This window comes from Terrapene carolina, unplaced genomic scaffold (genome assembly GCF_002925995.2).
Source record: "Terrapene carolina triunguis isolate 2854851 unplaced genomic scaffold, T_m_triunguis-2.0 Scaffold495, whole genome shotgun sequence".
Lineage (NCBI taxonomy): Eukaryota > Metazoa > Chordata > Testudines > Emydidae > Terrapene > Terrapene triunguis.
The window spans coordinates 2,095,589-2,114,153 of NW_020664846.1; the positions used below are offsets into that span (position 1 = coordinate 2,095,589).

Sequence of the window (18,565 nt, forward strand, 5' to 3'; positions counted from 1 at the left end):
TCATGAAGACAAGGCAGTGCTCAGAACTCCGGAATCGTTTCACCCAAAGGTGAACTCTTCCTTCCATGCCTCCAAGAAGTGATTCTCCCTTCATTGTGTCCAAGGCCAGAGCATCCCACTGGGGAGAGGTGGCACACCTTAGATGTTAGAAGGGCTCTGAAAATTTACCTCCAACACAGAGTCCATGAGGAGATCCGGTGCCTTTTTGTATCCTTCCACCTGAAATGTCAAGGACTCAGAGATTCCAAGTCCTCCGATGCTAGGTGGAGTAGACAATGTATTATGGAAGTGTACAAGGCATGGGAGAGTCCAGTTCCAGAAAGAGTCAGGGCACATGGGGCTGGTTCTGCCCCCAGGTTTCATGCAGGCTGAAGTACCCATTGTAATGAATCTGTGGACCTTATTTTTTAAGGAAAGGTAACTTTCAGGTAAGCATGGATTAAACTTTCCTATTGTCATAAATTACAGAACAAACATAAAATAGCTTTTTTCAGACATTTATCTAGGCTGAGGTCTCCCAAACCTGCTGTAAACATGAATAAAGATTACACTGATTTGTAATTAAAATTTTTTTAATCCAGATAATAAGTAACTGAATACTTTGTTGATGACGTGAGCTAAATATTACGAAGACTGGGCATTTGCCATCCATTTGTTTTCAGGCAAGGATTTTTTCCACAGTTTTCAGAGTGGTAGCCGTGTTAGTCTGTATCAGCAAAAACAACGAGGAGTCCTTGTGGCACCTTAGAGCAGGGGTTCTCAAATTGGGGGCCGGGACCCTCAGGGGGTGGGGAGGTTATTAGGGGGGGGGGGGGGGTTGCAAGCTGTCAGCCTCCACCCCAAACCTCACTTTGCCTCCAGCATTTATAATGGTGTTAAATATATTTTAAAGTGTTTTTAGTTTATAAGGTGGGAGGGTCACACTCAGAGGCTTGCTATGTGAAAGGGGTCACCAGTACAAAAGTTTGAGAACCACTGCCATAGAGACTAACAAATTTATTTGGGCATAAGCTTTTGTGGGCTAAAACCCACTTCATCAGATGCTTGGAGTGAAAAATACAATAAGCAGTATATATATATTTTACAGCACATGATATTCACCCCTTCATGTCAACTGTTGCGAATAGGCCACTTCCACCTTAATTGAATTGGCCTCATTAGTACTGATGCCCCACTTGGTAAGGCAACTCCCATCTTTTCATGTGCTTGGAGACAGCGTGGCAAAAGCCACCTTCATGCTGCTTCAATTCTTGGCATTCTGGAGACCAATGCGGCTACCAGTATAACATGGAGCAGCCCTAGAGGCTTCTTTAATTGGCTGCAACCTTATTCAAGAAGCCTATGGGCTATGCTACAGCCCAGTGTAGTTCAGAGTTTCTATGGCACTCAGCCCTACAGAGGTTCCCCTTCCAGTATGCCCTCTACCAGGCGCTGGGTGGGGCAGCATAAGTTGACTCTTTGTATCTTCTGTTCTAGAAGAATTCTTCTCTAGCCAGTTGTGGAACCTATATGGTCTCTATATGCTGCTTGAATGGCATATATGGGCTTGAGCTAGAATTGACCAAGGGCGCTTGAGATGTGGTCCAAACAGGTTATGGCTAAGCCAGACTCAGGGCCTGTTAGAGAAAAGTTATGGCTGGGCAAGGTGACCCCCTGAAAAGTGGGTGGTGAAGCAGCCTCATTTGACGGGGCTAATGGTGGCAACTATAGTTGTGCTCCCCTGGGGGAATCTTTGAATGTGAGTGGTGAAACATAACTCTCCTCCCCCTTGGGATAAAGTCCTCTGGAGTACAGGTGATCCATTTGGACCAGTTGAGGGAATTTGACTCCATACTTTTCAAGGACACGTGTCTTTGTGCCAGTGACTCATTATTGTACTGGGACCCCTTAATTTGTCTATACTTATTCATTGCAAACATGTCCCCCCAGGTCACTTTATTACTCCAAATGCTCCTCAATGACAGTAGCCTTGTCTTGTTTCCTTTCTGTAACTGAAGAGAAAATTTCAGTTAATATGTTATATCGTGTTCATATTCAAAGGCAAACTGTTTAGGAGAATGCATACTTACTTTAATTGTGCATTCGTGTGTTTTATTTAGTAAATTGTATCCTTCACAAAGTTCTTAGCTCTGTGCAAGTCATTGTTTGATTTGTCCCCGTAGGAGCCATATTATGTCCGATGCATTAAGCCCAATGAAAAGAAGTCATCACAGCTGTTTGATGAAGAACGCTGCAGGCATCAGGTGGAATACCTTGGACTTCTGGAGAATGTCAGGGTACGACGGGCAGGATTTGCCTACCGCCAAACATATGAAAAGTTTCTTCACAGGTGAGAAGGGAATTAGTGCATGTTTTTGTTGTTGTTGTTGAGATGTTTGCCGGCTTTCTAGGCTATTAGTTGAGCTGCACAATCTAATGATCTGCCTTCACTGTGATCTATAAACATAGAATCCTTTAGTCTGGTGATGTTTAGTCATGAATGGTGTACATATATTGTTTCTTTTTTGAGCACACACTAGTGGCTTGGATAAAACACTGTTGGTCACAGAAGGGTGCTGGTTGTCTCAGCCTGATATGGCAGCAGATGCACAGACTTGAGGAGTGCATTCTTTATGGGCTACCATTTTCCACCCTTTATAAACAGCAGGGATGAAAACCCCATGACCCCAATAAGACTGAACCAGTGTTCTGTTACTGTCTTAGTATGGTTAGAGTTAATGGACAATGAATATCCTCCCCACAAAAATTAACCCTAGACACAGAATTAAATAATGTCTTGTGTTTTCTCTTCTAAATATTGTCTTATATTTTTGGAGAAGTATGGAAAGTTTCCTTTCCTGGGGGAGAAAAACACTTTCCAAATATAGAGTGACATTACATGGGTCAGAAAGGAAACCTTTGGACTCAGTGAATTTATAAATAGAAGGTGGGAGGATAGGAATGCGATGATATGACTTGACCCCATGAAAACATGATTTTTGATGCATGCTGCACTGTGTTTTTAGTAGCTAGAAATGTTGCTTAAGCTAAGGGCTCGTCTTCACTACTGGGGAGATCGACACTGCTGCAATCGATGCAGCGGGTGTCGATTTAGCGGGTCTAATGAAGACCCGCTAAATCGACTGCAGAGCACTCTCCAGTCGACCCCGATACTCCATCTCGCTGAGAAGAGTAAGGTAAGTCGACAGGAGAGCATCTCCCATCGATGCAGCGCAGTGAAGATACCGCGGTAGGTCGACGTAGGCTATATCTACTCCAGCTATGTAAATAACGTAGCTGGAGTAGTGTAACTTAGGTTGACTTACCCTGGTAGTGAAGACAAGCCCTAAGGTTTCTTACAGCATATGTAAAGTACTGTGCATATCTAGAATTTCATCATCTTGCTGGTGGATCATTGAATTGGTTTTGGTTTTTGACTCATTTGAGCAAGTGAGAAACTGACCCTGAGTGTGGGAAAAATGAAAAACTGTACATAAGCAAGTGTAGGAAAGAAAGAATTGGAAGAGCTCTGCTGTTCATAATGACTAATATGGCTTTGACCAGATGTTTCCAGTAACTGAAGGGTAATAAAAGGGTATGGTTCAACAAATACTATTTACTGTACTTCAATTTTGTCATGAACTTATACAAGTTTAGGGCTTGATTCTGCCCTCATTCACACACGTGCACATTATCAGGAATCCATTAAAATCTGCTCTTATGATTGCACAAGAAGCCACTGTTTAGTGGGTATGTGATAAGCTCTTGTATGTCTATTTCTCCAATCAGCAAAATGAAGCTAATGGCTGGAAAATTAGATTCATGTATAGCAACTGGTACGACCTTTTAACCCCTTGTTGCATTGCTTAGCCTTAAAACACTCCAACACACTTGATATCTCACTTTATTAGCGGAAGCGAGAGAAACAATAATTAACATACCGTATCCTGACCGCCTTACTCTCTTTACTTAGAACTTGTATTCAGGAAAGCTCCCACTTTATCACTTTACTGTAAAGTAAGATCAAGCATATTTAGATCCAGCCCACAGTCAATCTGTTTTCACTTGGTTTCACTGGCGTTCTTAGGGGTAAAATGCATCTTGAAATCAATACATTGTCATTAAATGCTTGTGTGTTGCATTATTGGTTTTAACATCTAAATTGCCAAAAATCTTATGGCTTGGTATCTTTTGGGGAAGGTGGTGGCCGGGAAGCTTGGTTTCTTGAAGATATAATCAAATACTTTTCATTATTGTCATTCCCAGCTCTAATGCCTCTTCTAAAGTAACATTAAGTGTGGCATGAAAATAACACTGGAAACCCCACCAACTGAATTGTGGTGATAGAAATTTCTCGCTTCATGTTCAAACCCAGAGTTTATCAGCAAATATTATGTCTGAATTTCAGGAGACTTCAATTGAGGATTGTAGGTTTTAAAAAGCAACCTTTCTTCTTTCAGTTTCCTTCTGTAGGTTAAAAATGAAGGGGAGAGAAAAAACAAAGGAGTGCAGAGGAGGATGTTTAATGTATGGATGACCTTGAAGGCTGTTGAGATCTTTAGGCATGGGGGAGGGGAAGAGCTATTCTGTCAGGCAGCAGATTTATTCTGGGTCCTGCTTCATTATAATTAGCAGTAAGGTTTTGGGATTTTGACTTGCTAGGGGATCGGGGTCATGCTCTTTGCCTCAGGGAAGGAATTAGTGAGCTTGCACTGCACATGCTGCTGGAGAGATGGAAAGCCTGCAGCAGTATTCTGACAATGTTAATACTACCAGTTGTTGTATTAAGAGAGAGAGAGAGCGTAAAACTGCCCTGCATTAAACTGATACCTGTAATGTCTAAATGTTGGATCTCCTTTGTTGATGCGGCCTTGTCTCTTCTGGAGATTTTAATTTCTCTCCACCTCTTTCATAAAATCTTCCTCCACCTTGTTGTACAGGTTTTAGATCTGACATTTTATTCCTCTTGTCTGACCCCATCAGGTCTGCTTAATAAAAGGCGGATTTGCTCTGTCACCCTGATTGTCTCTTTCGTCTAATGTGAAATGTCTCGAGGTGAAAGATTTTTCCATTTCATATCCCAGTGAATTAATTATAGCAGAAACATTTTTCCACTGGGAATAGAGAGCAGAGATCTGAAACCAAACGAAAGTGTTTTGGTATGTGTGTGTGTAAAATATTTATGTACTGCATGCAGATTTATTTGGGAGTGAGAGCTCTGAGCCCTTCCAAATATAAATGCAAAAACTCTTCATCGTGAGACTGTAAGGGATTTTTTTTAAATGTCAGCTTTTTTTATACTTTAGCATACTCTTAACCAAACAATCATGTTGTGCCTTCCATTATCCTCTGTCACTGATATACTGGGGCCTGCTTCGAACCATGTGCTACAGCAGGTTTTTTGCTGTCAGGTTTGTTCAGAGGTTAATCTTAAAAGAACAGTGACAGTATTGTATATATTTTGTATAGTGTTATTTTAGTCAGTGTAGTACTCTTTTTTGTTATAGAATGAACCCCAGCAACTTTAGATTAGACCCTATTTCGTATAAAAAGGTTTTCTAAGGTTGTGACACCAGATTTGTGGTTGTCCATCTAACATTTATTTCTGAATTAGCTTGCCAACTGAAAAAAATCCATGCCTAGAAAATTGGGATTGAATTCTGACTTCTCAGTTCATGGGGTTTTAAATGGGCAAATAGTTAAAACTGCTGAATGTGTTTCCTTTAGTACATGAATATGGATAATGTTGTTGTGGTGAAATTGCCTATTGCATTATTGATTAAGTCTGTAAATCATATGCAGAAAATTCATTGTTGCTCCCTTGCAAAAACCTATTTATCCAATCAGCAATTCTCAAATATAGCATACTTTATGGCAGAGCAGAGTCAGATCTGATTATTTTCCTGTTTGATTCATAGTTGTTTAATGCTGAACTGTTTTCTGCTTTTCTTTGTTTGTGTGTGGGGAGTTTGGAAAAGTGAGTAATTAAATGCCTGATAAAGGAGGATAGTTCTTGCACCCACCTACTTGATGATCAGCTTGTGACTGGTTCCCCAGGGTGCAACCTGGAACTGGGGTACCGCTGAGCCCTCTGGCTTACTAACCTGGGCTGTCCCACACTGTGATGCTGTTGCTAAGCCACAAACCTCTCCAGGTACTGCACCTACACAGACATCCACAGTCAGGGACACACCCAACTGAGTTACATGAATGCTTTTGCCAGCCGCTCATGAACCAACAATAGAGAGGCTCCAGCCAGTTCCCTCAGCTCCCCAGCCTTGGACCCCAGAGCAGTACCATCTTGCCCTGACCACTGTAAGTTTTATTACCCGGTCTGCCACTTCTGCAAAAGAAAGAGGAAATGCACCAGCTTTTGTACACTGAGCAGATTGCCCAAAGCGTTTCAACAAATTTGCACTCTTTTAGGTAAAATATAAAATAGATTTATTAACTACAGAAAGATAGATTTTAAGTGATTATCAGTAATAAGTGTACAGATCAAAGTTAGTTACCTAAGAAATAAAAGTAAAACCACAGTCTGAGTTCTATAAACTAGACAGGATCTGAATCAAACAGTGTCTCACCCTGGTAGATGATCTAGTTCCTGAATATACAGGCTGGGATTCTCCTTTCCAGCCTGGGACCACCTCCCCCATTCAGTCTTTGTCCTCCAGACGTGTTTCCAGGTGTTGAGTTGTGGGGGGAGAAGAGGCCAAGTGATGATGTCACTTCCCCTCTTTTGTAGTTTCTTTCAGCTTCCTGGAAAGAACCTTTGCTATGACATGAGTCAAGCATAGAATCATAGAAGATTAGGGTTGGAAGAGACCTCAGAAGGTCATCTAGTCCAACGCCCTGCTCACAGCAGGCCCAACACCAACTAAATCATCCCAGCCAGGGCTTTGTCAAGCGAGGCCTTAAAAACCTCTAAGGATGGAGATTCCACCACCTCCCTAGGTAACCAATTCCAGTGTTTCACCACCCTCCTAGTGAAATAGTTTTTCCTCATATCCAACCTAAACCTCCCCCACTGCAACTTGAGACCATTGCTCCTTGTTCTGTCATCTGCTACCACTGAGAACAGCTTAGCTCATCCTCTTTGGAACCCCCCCACTTCAGGTAGTTGAAGGCTGCTATCAAATCCCCCCTCACTCTTCTCTTCTGAAGACTAAACAAGCCCAGTTCCCTCAGCCTCTCCTCGTAAGTCATGTGTCCCAGCCCTCGAATCATTTTTTTTGCTCTCCGCTGGACTCTCTCCAATTTGTCCACATCCTTTCTGTAGGAGGCCCCCCAAAACTGGACGCAATACTCCAGATGTGGCCTCACCAGTGCTGAATAGAGGGGAATAATCACTTCCCTCGATCTGCTGGCATGTTCCTACTAGTGCAACCCAATATGCCGTTAGCCTTCTTGGCAACAAGGGCACACTGTTGACTCATATTCATCTTTTCATCCACTGTAATCCACAGGTCCTTTTCTGCAGAACTGCTTCCTAGCCATTCGGTCCCTAGTCTGTAGCAGTGCATGGGATTCTTCTGTCCTAAGTGCAAGACTCTGCACTTGTCCTTGTTGAACCTCTTCAGATTTCTTTTGCCCAGTTCTCCAATTTGTCTAGGTCCCTCTGGACCCTATCCCTACACTCCAGCATATCTACCTCTCCCCCCAGCTTAGTGTCATCTGCGAACTTGCTGAAGGTGCAATCCATCCCACCATCCGGATCATTAATAAACATGTTGAACAAAACCGACCACAGGACTAACCCCTGTGGCACTCCGCTTGATACAGGCTGCCAACTAGACATGGAGCCATTGATCACTACCTGTTGAGCCCGATGATCTAGCCAGCTTTCTATGCACCTTTTAGTCCATCATCCAGTCCATACTTCTTTATCTTGCTGGCAAGAATACTGTGGGAGACCATATCAAAAGCTTTCTAAAGTCAAGGTATATCACGTGCACTGCTTTCCCCTCATCCACAGAGCCAATTATCTCATCGTAGAAGGCAATCAGGTTGGTCAGGCATGACTTGCTCTTGGTGAATCCATGTTGACTATTCCTGATCACCTTCCTCTCCTCCAAGTGCTTCAAAATGGATTCCTTGAGGACCTGCTTCATGATTTTTCCAGGGACTGAGGTGAGGCTGAGGTCTGTAGTTCCCTGGATTCTCCTTCTTCCCTTTTTTAAAGAGGGGCACTATGTTTGCCTTTTTCGAAACATCCGGGACCTTCCCCAGTCAGCACACATTTTCAAAGATAATGGCCAATGGCTCTGCAATCATATCAGCCAACTCCCTCAGCACCCTTGGATGCATTAGATCCGGCCCCATGGACTTGTGCATGTCCAGCTTTTCTAAATAGTCCTTAACCTGTTCTTTCACCATTGAAGGCTGCTCATCTCCTCCCCATACTGTGCTGCCCAGTGCAGCAATCTGGGAGCTGACCTTGTCTGTGAAGACGAAGGCAAAAAAAGCATTGAGTTCTTCAGCTTTTTCCACATCATCTGTCACTAGGTTGCCTCCCCCATTCAGTAAGGGTCCCACACTTTCCCTGACCACCACCTTGTTGCTAACATACCTGTTGAAAGCAGTCTCTATTGTCTACGTGCTATCTCTGAGAAGGTCTCCATTGTATACAGTTTCTAGGATAGTTGTTGTGAGTGTGGACTCCCTTTAATAGACCATCATCAGCTACTCCATTGTTGTACTTGAAAGGCTGGTTGTGGGTGTTCCCAATTTTACAAAATATTTCAGTAACACACACATAGCAAAACTTCATAACTTCCCATACAATGAAAGCACATGCAATCCAACAGGATATTAATGTTTGACAGATCAAGCCTTTTAAAATGATTCCTCACAAGGCATACTTTGTACCAAACATATCATAATTATATCACCATGGTAAATAAGGGGTGCCAGGGTACCGCTTTGGAGCGCAGAGTGCCACACAGCTGCCTACCACTTTCTAGCATAATGAAACTAGTCTGGGAGTGGTACAGAAATGAGGGGCAGGAGATGAGTGCAGGATTTTAAAAAGGTCCAGTTTTTCTGAATAAACATTAAGTACATAGCTCAATTTCAGTTGACTTCTGCAAAGAAGTAAGTTGAAATAAAGGTTTTGTTCTTAGCAAATGTTTAAAAACTGTTGAAATGGAAAGTCTAGAAATAACTTGAGTTGAGTAGCGGATTTGCTCATCCTGCAAGGATCTATGGGTGGGCTCTGCCATGTTGCATCTGTTCTTATTGGGGTGACTGTGGTAGTTCTTACTGGTATTCCACAAATCATCCATCTTTCAACTCTGCTGCTCGCATTCCTTTTTGTACTTCTCATGGAATCCCGTCACATCCACAGAATATCTAAATTATTACAGCCATCAGCGAACAGAAATCTTAATCTAAAAGATAAACTCTACAATGTGTTTAAGGGTGGGCTTGGGAGCACAGATGGGAAGTTGATGATAGATTTAATTTTTTTGTGTTAATCCAGGTACAAGATGGTCTCAGAATTTACTTGGCCAAACCATGACCTCTCTTCAGACAAAGAAGCTGTGAAGAAATTGATTGAGTGCTGTGGGTTTCAGCATGATGTAGCCTATGGGAAGACCAAGATTTTCATACGGACTCCACGGACGCTCTTCACCTTGGAGGAACTGCATGCCAAGATGCTTATTAGAATTGTCCTCTTCCTACAGAAGGTAAAGTTAGCTTTAGTGCACTGATAAACCTCAGCTTAGTGTTCATAAAATACCATCTCTCCTTACCAAGCCTTCTCAAGGTAATCTCACAAAGGTGATGAGTCTGCACAAAGCTTTAACAGAATTGCAGTTTACTTGATTTTTGAAAAGCTCTATTCAGCTCTTTCTATACTTTTCTACATAAAATGTTGAGCTAGAGTCCAATGAGACCTGATATGTTATAATGTGTGGCTCTGTTGAACCTATAAACATGCTGTATATCCTTGCAAAATGTAAGATCTCCTACAAAAGTAGGTCTTTTTGAGACCTAGAGAATATTTATGGGTAAATTAAAGCACTTTGCCCAGAGGTTCACATAGAACATGTGGTTTGACTCGGCAGCCTGTGTGTTTATCCTTAGGGTAAATAATTTTGACATTCTGTTACTACTAAATCAAAGCAGAATGGCTCTGGATATATCAGGGCACTACACTGGCATGGTCTAACCAAAGAGGAACAGCCGGAGATATATGATGCTCTTGCTTATGGAAGATGTTCCTCAGTCTAAGCAATAGAAATTTGTAATCTTTTTACTTAAAAGACTTATCTGTCTACTGAATTCTTTTCAGGAGTTTCTGGGACAGTTTCTGTTGGAGCAATCGGGCTTTGTAACATAGGCAATGTGAATTACGAAAAAGAGCTCCAGTGCTTTATGGGAGATCTGGATTGCATCCCAGATGAGCGTGTGCTGGCATGTATATGGCACGCTTCTCCGATGGCTAGCAGGGCCATTCCATTTTAGTGGGAAAAAAATTTCTTCCTACTTGAAAGTTCCGTGTCTCTATCTCAATGTCCTGTTAATCTGAAAAATCAGGGACTGATAAAATTATTTCAGCTTCCCTTCATTGCGTTGTTTGGTTCCTAGTTGGCCTTTATTACTTTGGGAGAACCTGTCCAGGTGCCACCTGTTTATTTTATACCACTGACTTCTATGTAAGTGAAACATCCTCTGTCTTCTGCAACTGTAGAGAAGCTAAAGGAAAAAAATTCTTGAAATTTCTTATGCCAATCTGAAAGGGTTGTTAAGCAATTTGCCTAAAAGGCAAGATTTTGAAAGAAATAGGTCTTGAAAGTGACACATTCCCATTGTTGGAGTTCGGGAGATATAAACAGGGCCTTTGATCCTTACTTGTCAAATTGAAGGTAGTAGCTGTTCACATTTGGGTGATAGAAGTTACAATAGAGGTGTGTAAAGCCCCATGGAATGGTACACATTTATTAGAGAGACTGCAAAAGCTTTGTAAACCATGTAGATGGATCAGACCGCTTTTATTAAATGGCCCATACATTTAAAATTGTATTTCTCTATTGAGATCTTAAATAGGTTTGCAAAACAGTCAGACTAAATTAAACCTTTTTAGGTTCATAACACTTCTTTGAATGAATAACCTCTAACATTCTTGTAAATCCAAGGCCACTATGTTCAGTTACTGTTTCTCCTTATCATTGGAGGGTGAGCTATTTGGGTTTCCCTGTAGTTAACAAATTACTGGGAGAACACATTACTGACAAATGTTGATGTATAAATTTCCATTTCTGATTAAATGGCTGAAGGAAGTGGGAGGTGAGCTTGGTCTGGATCAGAGGTCCACAAACTGTGGGGCATGCCTGGGCCAGCCCCCACAGGGGGTAGGAAGGGAGTGCCACTCGGCCTTGCCACTTGGCTCCGTCCCCAGCATCGGCCCCATCTCTGTTCCTGGCCCTGCCCCTGGCCATGGCTCTATTCCCGGGCCGAAGCTGGGAGTGGGGGCAGAGCTGCACCAGGCCGTGGGCCTGGCTGCTGGCCCTGGTCCTCACTGCAGCCCGGCTGCAGACCCGCCCCTGCCCCTGCTCCCGGTCCCAACCCCAGCCTTGGCCGCGGGTTTGTTCTCGGCCTGGGGCCAAGGTTGGGAGTGGGGCTGGGAACGGAGCTGAACCGGGCCCGGCTGCCGGCCCCTAATGTAGCCTGGCTGTGGCTTTGGCCCCGGCCTTGGCCCCAGACACACCCGCAGCTGCACCTCCAGCCTCGCCCCCCTAACCCCTGTCTGCATCGCATAAGAACATAAGAATGGCCATACTGGATCTGGATCAGACCAAAGGTTCATCTATCCCAGTATCCTGTCTTCCGACAGTGGCCGATACCAAGTGCCCCAGAGGGAATGAACAGAACAGGGAATCATCAAGTGATCCATCCCCTGCTGCCCATTGCCAGCTTCTGGCAAATAGAGGCTAGGGACACCATCCCTGCCCCTCCTGGCTAATAGCCATTGATGGACCTATCCTCCATGAATTTTTCTAGTTCTTTTTTGAACCCTGTTATAGTCTTGGCTTTCACTCCCAGCTCGGGGGTGGGGCGCGAATGGGTAAGTGGGGGTGCAACCCTGAAAAGTTTGGGGACTGCTGGTCTGGATTTAAAGATTGCAGATATTGAAAGGTAATAAAACTCCTTACGCAGGTGTGTCAGTTAAAGCCTGTTAAACAGCATGGGCCAAAACTTGATAGAAAAATGGATTGACAAACTACTGTGGTGGCTGTTGGCTTTCCTTATCAATGTACTGTAAAGACCAACATTGCAACCCTTCACTTAACCAGGACTGGCTCCTATGGACCTGGAAGAGAGCAGAAGTAAATAAATTGTTCTTTGCCTACAGAAGGAAAATAGCTGAATTTGGAACTGGGCCCACTTTTTAGCTGTATGAGAACTTGGTGGATTGGCAGAATGCTGTTGTTGGGTGGCAGGTATATGTTGTGCGTCAGAACTGGCTAATTCTGATTCTTCATTCTTAGTATCTTTTTATTGGTTTTCCTTTTGTTTTAAGTTGACTGAGGAAAAATGGTAAATGCTAGACCTACCAAGCATACCAGAAATAACATGCATATTACTCCTGGGTGAATTCTGTGGCCCAAAAAAAAAAAAAAATTAAATTCTGTGCACAATATTTTCAAATTCTGCATTTTTTTATTTGTCAAAATAACACAATATAATCATGCCAGTTTCAGTTATTTGGTAACGTATTTCAAAATACCTGTGAGGAAGTATACTTGTAACAATACAGACAAAAAAGGTTCAGGAAATGTTTTTTGACAGATTCCTTGCTAAGCTTATTAATACAGAACTTTGAGTAATAATTCATTTAAATTACAATACAGAAACTTATTTCCCACACCCTTCAGAAGCAGTGCAAAGGCTTGGGGGTGTCAGGGGTAATGGAGGGGCTGAGAGAGAGAGGGAAGGAGCCTGGGAGTGAACCTGGAGGGTTGTTGGGTGTGGGTGAGAGAAATATAGAACAGTCTTTTCCCCCCGGGGATGGGGTGGGGGGAGATATCGTTAGGGAGCCTCCCCCATGCAGACCCTGGCTGATCCCGGCACATCTGCCCCTATCCCCATAGATTCATAGGACTGGAAGGTACCATGTGTCCCTGCACCCCCACTCAGCCACCCCCCTTCCCTTGTCCCCATGTATCTCTGCACCCTCACTCAGTCACCCCTCTGCCAGTCCCCGTGTGGACCTGCACCTCCATTCAGCCCCCACCCCAGTCTGTCCCCCCCACTAGCCTTTCTGAAGCCCAGCAGCCCTGTGTGCCCCACTCTGCCTGTTCCCTCCCCTACCCCCCGTGCCTCCTTGATCACTTGATGATTATCTGTTCTGTTCATTCCCTCTGAAGCACCTGGCATTGGCCACTGTCGGAAGACAGGATATTGGGCTAGATGGACCATTGGTCTGACCCATTATGGACGTTCTTATGTTCCTTACCTGGCCCCATGGGCAGGGCACTGTGAGGAATGCAGCCTCCTCTTCCTTCCTTCCTCTGTAGCTCACTGCTACGGCTGGTGAGCCGGATGCCCTCTGTTCTGGTGCCACAGCAGCCCCTACTGGGTGAAAGCCATAACTGCAGCGCCTCTCCGGTTGAATGTATTTTCTGTGGAGAAAAAAAATCTGCAGGGGATATGAATTCTGCACATGCCCAGTGGCACAAAATTTCCCCAGGAGTAGCATATGAACCTCCTGAGAGTAGCCTGGTATGAGGGGGACTCTGTAGTAGGCTGGGTACAGAGAAGCAACATAGCCTTGAGCATGGGATTGGAGTCTGGATGTCCTGATTTCTAATCCTGTTTCTGCTGCTGATTTACTGAAGTGTGATGAGCAAGTCACTTAATATCTGTCTATCTCCTCATCTATAAAATGGGGCTAATACTTATTTGTCTACCTGCATAGGGTGTTTTGTTCTATACAGCGCTTTCAGAATGAAAAGTGCTGTATGAGCAGAAGGTATTGTCATTATAGTCTCTGTAAATCATTAGCATGTACAGTGTATGCACTTCATTACTTCTCCTTTAATAAAATATAATAAATGACTAATCCCCGGAAAACCTCTGTATTCATCTGGGTTTGTGAAATTACCTCTCCATCTGAGTGAGATTTAAGAGATTAGGTAGAGTGGCAGTGCATCTAGCGAGGCCTTTTTAAAATGGATACAAGTAGTACATTCACAGTCTTTCCTTTCCATTTGTTTCCTGGGTGCATGCTATCCGAAACTTCTTCCTCTTTCAGTGTCTCTGCCAGCTCCATGCTAGGCCAATAAGTATGCCAGTATTCCAAATTGCCAGGATGATCTTAGTTTTCGGGGCTAACTTCTTTAATTGCGCTTGTCCAAAGTTGTGCCATAGCCCTCACCTATTTTCCACAACACTCAGGTGGAGGCAGTGTGTGTCGTTTCTAGAATACCCATTTATTTTCTTGATTAATGTGAGGACTCAGAGTGATGTCTACAGTGCAGCTAAACGTCTGCGGCTGGCCCATGTGAGCTAACTTGGGCTTGTGGGGCTCAGGCTGTGGGTCTGTAAAACTGCAGTGTAGATGTCCGGGCTCAGGGACCCCATGATGGGGATCTACACTGCAGTTTTATAGCCCTGCAGCCCAGGCTCCACAAACCTGAGTCAGCTGACACCAGCCAGCCTCAGGTGTTCAACTGCAGTGTAGACATACCCATAATGACAGTTTGTGGCAGACTTTTGCGCCAACTGCCAACCTGACACCAAATCTCCTCCTTTTTCAGCTGGGCTTGGGACTGGCTGTGTATTAAGATATAAAACAACATCCATAATAAACATCCTAATACAGTAATGTTTTTACCTCTGGAGCATGCTTCTAAAACAGATAGGGCTGGGAGCGGAGTATTTTTTGTTAGTTTACTCCACAACCCTATTAAAAATTTGTGGTGTGTAATTTTAATTTGCCTGATAAGTTACAAACATTACCTGAGATCTGGGGAAAATACAAGCTTCTTTTAATTTTACCAGAGTACTCTACAAGCTGTCAAGTCATCCTTAAAAGGCGTAAAGGAATCACTGCAGTTGTGTGTGATCCAAGTTCCATGTCTGGTTTACCCCTCTTTTTACGTGTTTGTTCAAATTGCCTCTGGAAGAGATGAGATTTTTTTGCTTGCAAAGTGCTAAGGAGAAGCTGTTTTAGAATCCTGGTTCTTACAGCTAAAGGCAAGAAATGCTAATGAATTAATAATGCCTACTGTTAGCGCAATCAGTAAAAAAACAGATGTTGGCTTGATGTTTATTATAAGCAAAATAATACATACATACATACATACATGCATGCATGCATGCATGCATGTATGTATGTATTAGTATAACTAAATACTTTGTACAACGTGAAGTCTGTCTAGAAAGTCCTTGTTTCTTATAACATGTTTCCTTTCTGTTTCCCCTTATTTTGGTATTCAACGTCATTCTCTTATGTTTACAATTCAAACAGCTCTTGTCATCTTCATGTGCCAGTCCTGTGTTCACCAGCAGATGGGGCACTTGCAGGTTGGCAGAGGAGAAGGAGGAATAATCAGCATAACAAACAGACTTAAAGATGCACTAAAGCCTCATAGACAGCACAGTTGTGCTTCTGTGTCACAATTTCTGTATTTCTCTTCCAGCTTTTCATTGCAACGGCTATTTTCATGAAGACTTGATTCTTGCTGCAGATTCCTTACCTGAAATCATAATCTCTATTTTTGACACATTAGGGAAAGAGTAAGCCCCAACAGCCAGTGAACACAAATGTGTTTTCATGGGGGGCAGGGAGGAAACAAAGTTGGAGGGGAGGATATAGGAACTAATTGTTTCTAAATAAAATTTTGTTATTTAAGTAACCTCTTTTATTATACAAGACACTTTCAAAAGTTTGAATTATGTAAGTAAAAATGTTTCACCTTTATTCAACTTATTCAGTTATTCAAACTACACAAGAGCAAAGCTCAAACTGAAGATAGAAACATTAACTTTGCTATTATTAAAGTCAGTTCTGAATAACCGAAAAAGCCAAAGTTGATTTTAAATGAGCCAAACAATTAGTCTGGAAATTTTAATGTGCACAATCATGCACTTGTAGTAAAACTTTTCATTCTGGTTTTAAGGCTACCACAAGTTGTGGTCTGTTTGTGATGCTTTTTCTTTTTAAATGGAAGGGGCTTATTTGCAAAAACAAATCCCACATTGCATATAGTATTTTTGCTTCCTGTTTTCTTTAAATGTACATCATAGTCTCTTATCATTTATGCTAAATGGTTTTATGGTACAATAAACAGGATGTTCAACAGGATGGTTGTCATTAGTACAGAAACCTCTGAAGTGCATGACTTCCCACTTTAAAATAACAATGCTAATTTTTGCATTTAATAAATGGTTAAGAATGTGTTAGTTATACATTCAGTTAAATTGGATAATGAAGACAATGTGACCAACAGTATGATGAATGGAACATTTTGCTTTCATTGTCACCATCTAGTATCTTTTACCCTTGAGAAACCTTTATTTTTGTCTTCATTGCTTAAAAAAAAAGCGTGTTTAACGTGGGGATAACTAACGCAGATTAACTATCACATTGTAAAATCCTAGTGAAGGCATGACACCTATAGTTTTTACTGAGATGTAGCTAGGCAAGATTACTTATGACTAGGGGATATTGTGTTGACCTCATGGTAAAAACTACAGGTGCCTAATGTCCTCTAGGATCAGTGGTGTTGGAACAATGTTTATAGTAGAGGTGCTGAAAGCCATTGAACAAAACTGTACATAAAACAAGTACATAAAAGGGTGTTACAAGGAGGAGGGAGAAGAATTGTTCATCTTAACCTCTGAGGATAGGGAGGGTTAGGTTGGACATTAGGAAAAACTTCCTAACTGTTAGGGTGGTTAAGCACTGGCATGAATTGCCTAGGGAGGTTGTGGAATCTCCATCATTGGGGATTTTTAAGAGCAGGTTAGACCTGTCAGGGATGGGCTAGAATAGATAATACTCAGTCCTGCCATGAGTGCAGGGGACTGGACTAGATGACCCCTTGAGGTCCCTTCCAGTCCTATGATTCTATGATTCAAAACTCTGTATCTGATGGAAACCACTTCAATCCAGGAGGTGCTGCTGCACCGCTGACTAAGATGTTACAGTGAGATACTTACTGCATGTTAGTCATCTCTGTTTGAAAACAAAAAAAATCTTTTTGACAGTGAGTCTGTGACACAACTTGAATGGTGATTTTACACTCACTAGTTTGGAAGATCAGTACTTCTCAAGAAGTGCATTTTGAGGTTATTTACTGTAGTTGTGGTCTTTCTGTCATTATAATTAACCTTTTGGGAAACAAATGAGCTGTTCTACTGTAACAAGGACTGTTGTTACAAGGACCCTATCTTTGGGTATTCCCCCCTCAGCAGCATTTTCCCAGTGGGTTAGCTGGTGGAATTTTTTTCAGTAAATACAGATGCCTGTCTAGGAAGTATGTTTGTTTGGTACAGATTCATAGTTTCCAATGCCAGTCTAATCACCTGTATAACACAGGCCAGAGAACGTCCCCAAAAGAATTCCTATAGTGTATTTTGATTTAAAAACAGTCAGTGATGGTGAATCCATAACCACCCTTGGTAAGTTGTTTCAGTGGTTAGTTACCCTCACTATCAAAAATGTATGCCTTGTTTTTGGGCTGAATTTGTCTAGCTTCAGCTTCCAGCCATTGGTTCGTGTTGTACCTTTCTCTACTAGACTGAAGAGCCCATTGTAAAATATTTGTTCCCAATGTAGGTAATTACGGACTGTAATCAAGTCACCCCTTAACCTTCTCTTTGTTAAGATAAATAGATTGCGCTCTTTGAGACTATGACTATAAGGCATGTTTTCTAATCCTTTGATCATTCTTGGGGCTCTTCTCTGAACCCTCTCCAATTTATCAACATCCTTCTGGAATTGTGCACACCAGAACCGGACACAGTATTTCAGTCACAGCAGCACAGCAGCAGATTATGGACCATGGACTTCAGAAAAGCAGACTGACTCCCTCAGCAAACTGATGGGCAGAATCCCCTGGGAGAATAACATGAGGGGGAAAGGAGTCCAGGAGAGCTGGCTGTATTTTAAAGAATCCTTATTGAGGTTGCAGGAACAAACCATCCCGATGTGTAGAAAGAATAGTAAATATGGCAGGCGAACAGCTTGGCTTAACAGTGAAATCCTTGCTGATCTTAAACACAAAAAAGAAGCTTACAAGAAGTGAAAGATTGGACAAATGACCAGGGAGGAGCATAAAAATATTGCTCAGGCATGCAGGAGTGAAATCAGGAAGGCCAAATCACACTTGGAGTTGCAGCTAGCAAGAGATGTTAAGAGTAACAAGAAGGGTTTCTTCAGGTATGTTAGCAACAAGAAGAAAGTCAAGGAAAGTGTGGGCCCCTTACTGAATGAGGGAGGCAAGCTAGTGACAGAGGATGTGGGAAAAGCTAATGTACTCAATGATTTTTTTGCCTCTGTCTTCACGAACAGGTCAGCTCCTAGACTACTGCACTGGGCTGCACAGCCTGGGGAGGAGGTGACCAGCCCTCT

General features: G+C 42.6%; 1 protein-coding gene across 1 annotated transcript in view; it reads left to right on the plus strand.

The window, feature by feature from the left end:
- MYO1D (myosin ID) overlaps positions 1 to 18,565 on the plus strand; it is a 337,265-nt gene that overhangs the window by 147,103 nt on the left and 171,597 nt on the right. Inside the window, exons 15-16 of the mRNA XM_026658646.2 lie at positions 2,163 to 2,329; positions 9,461 to 9,668. Of these exons, the coding sequence (XP_026514431.1) occupies positions 2,163 to 2,329; positions 9,461 to 9,668 (375 nt within the window). The remainder of the gene's footprint in view (positions 1 to 2,162; positions 2,330 to 9,460; positions 9,669 to 18,565) is intronic.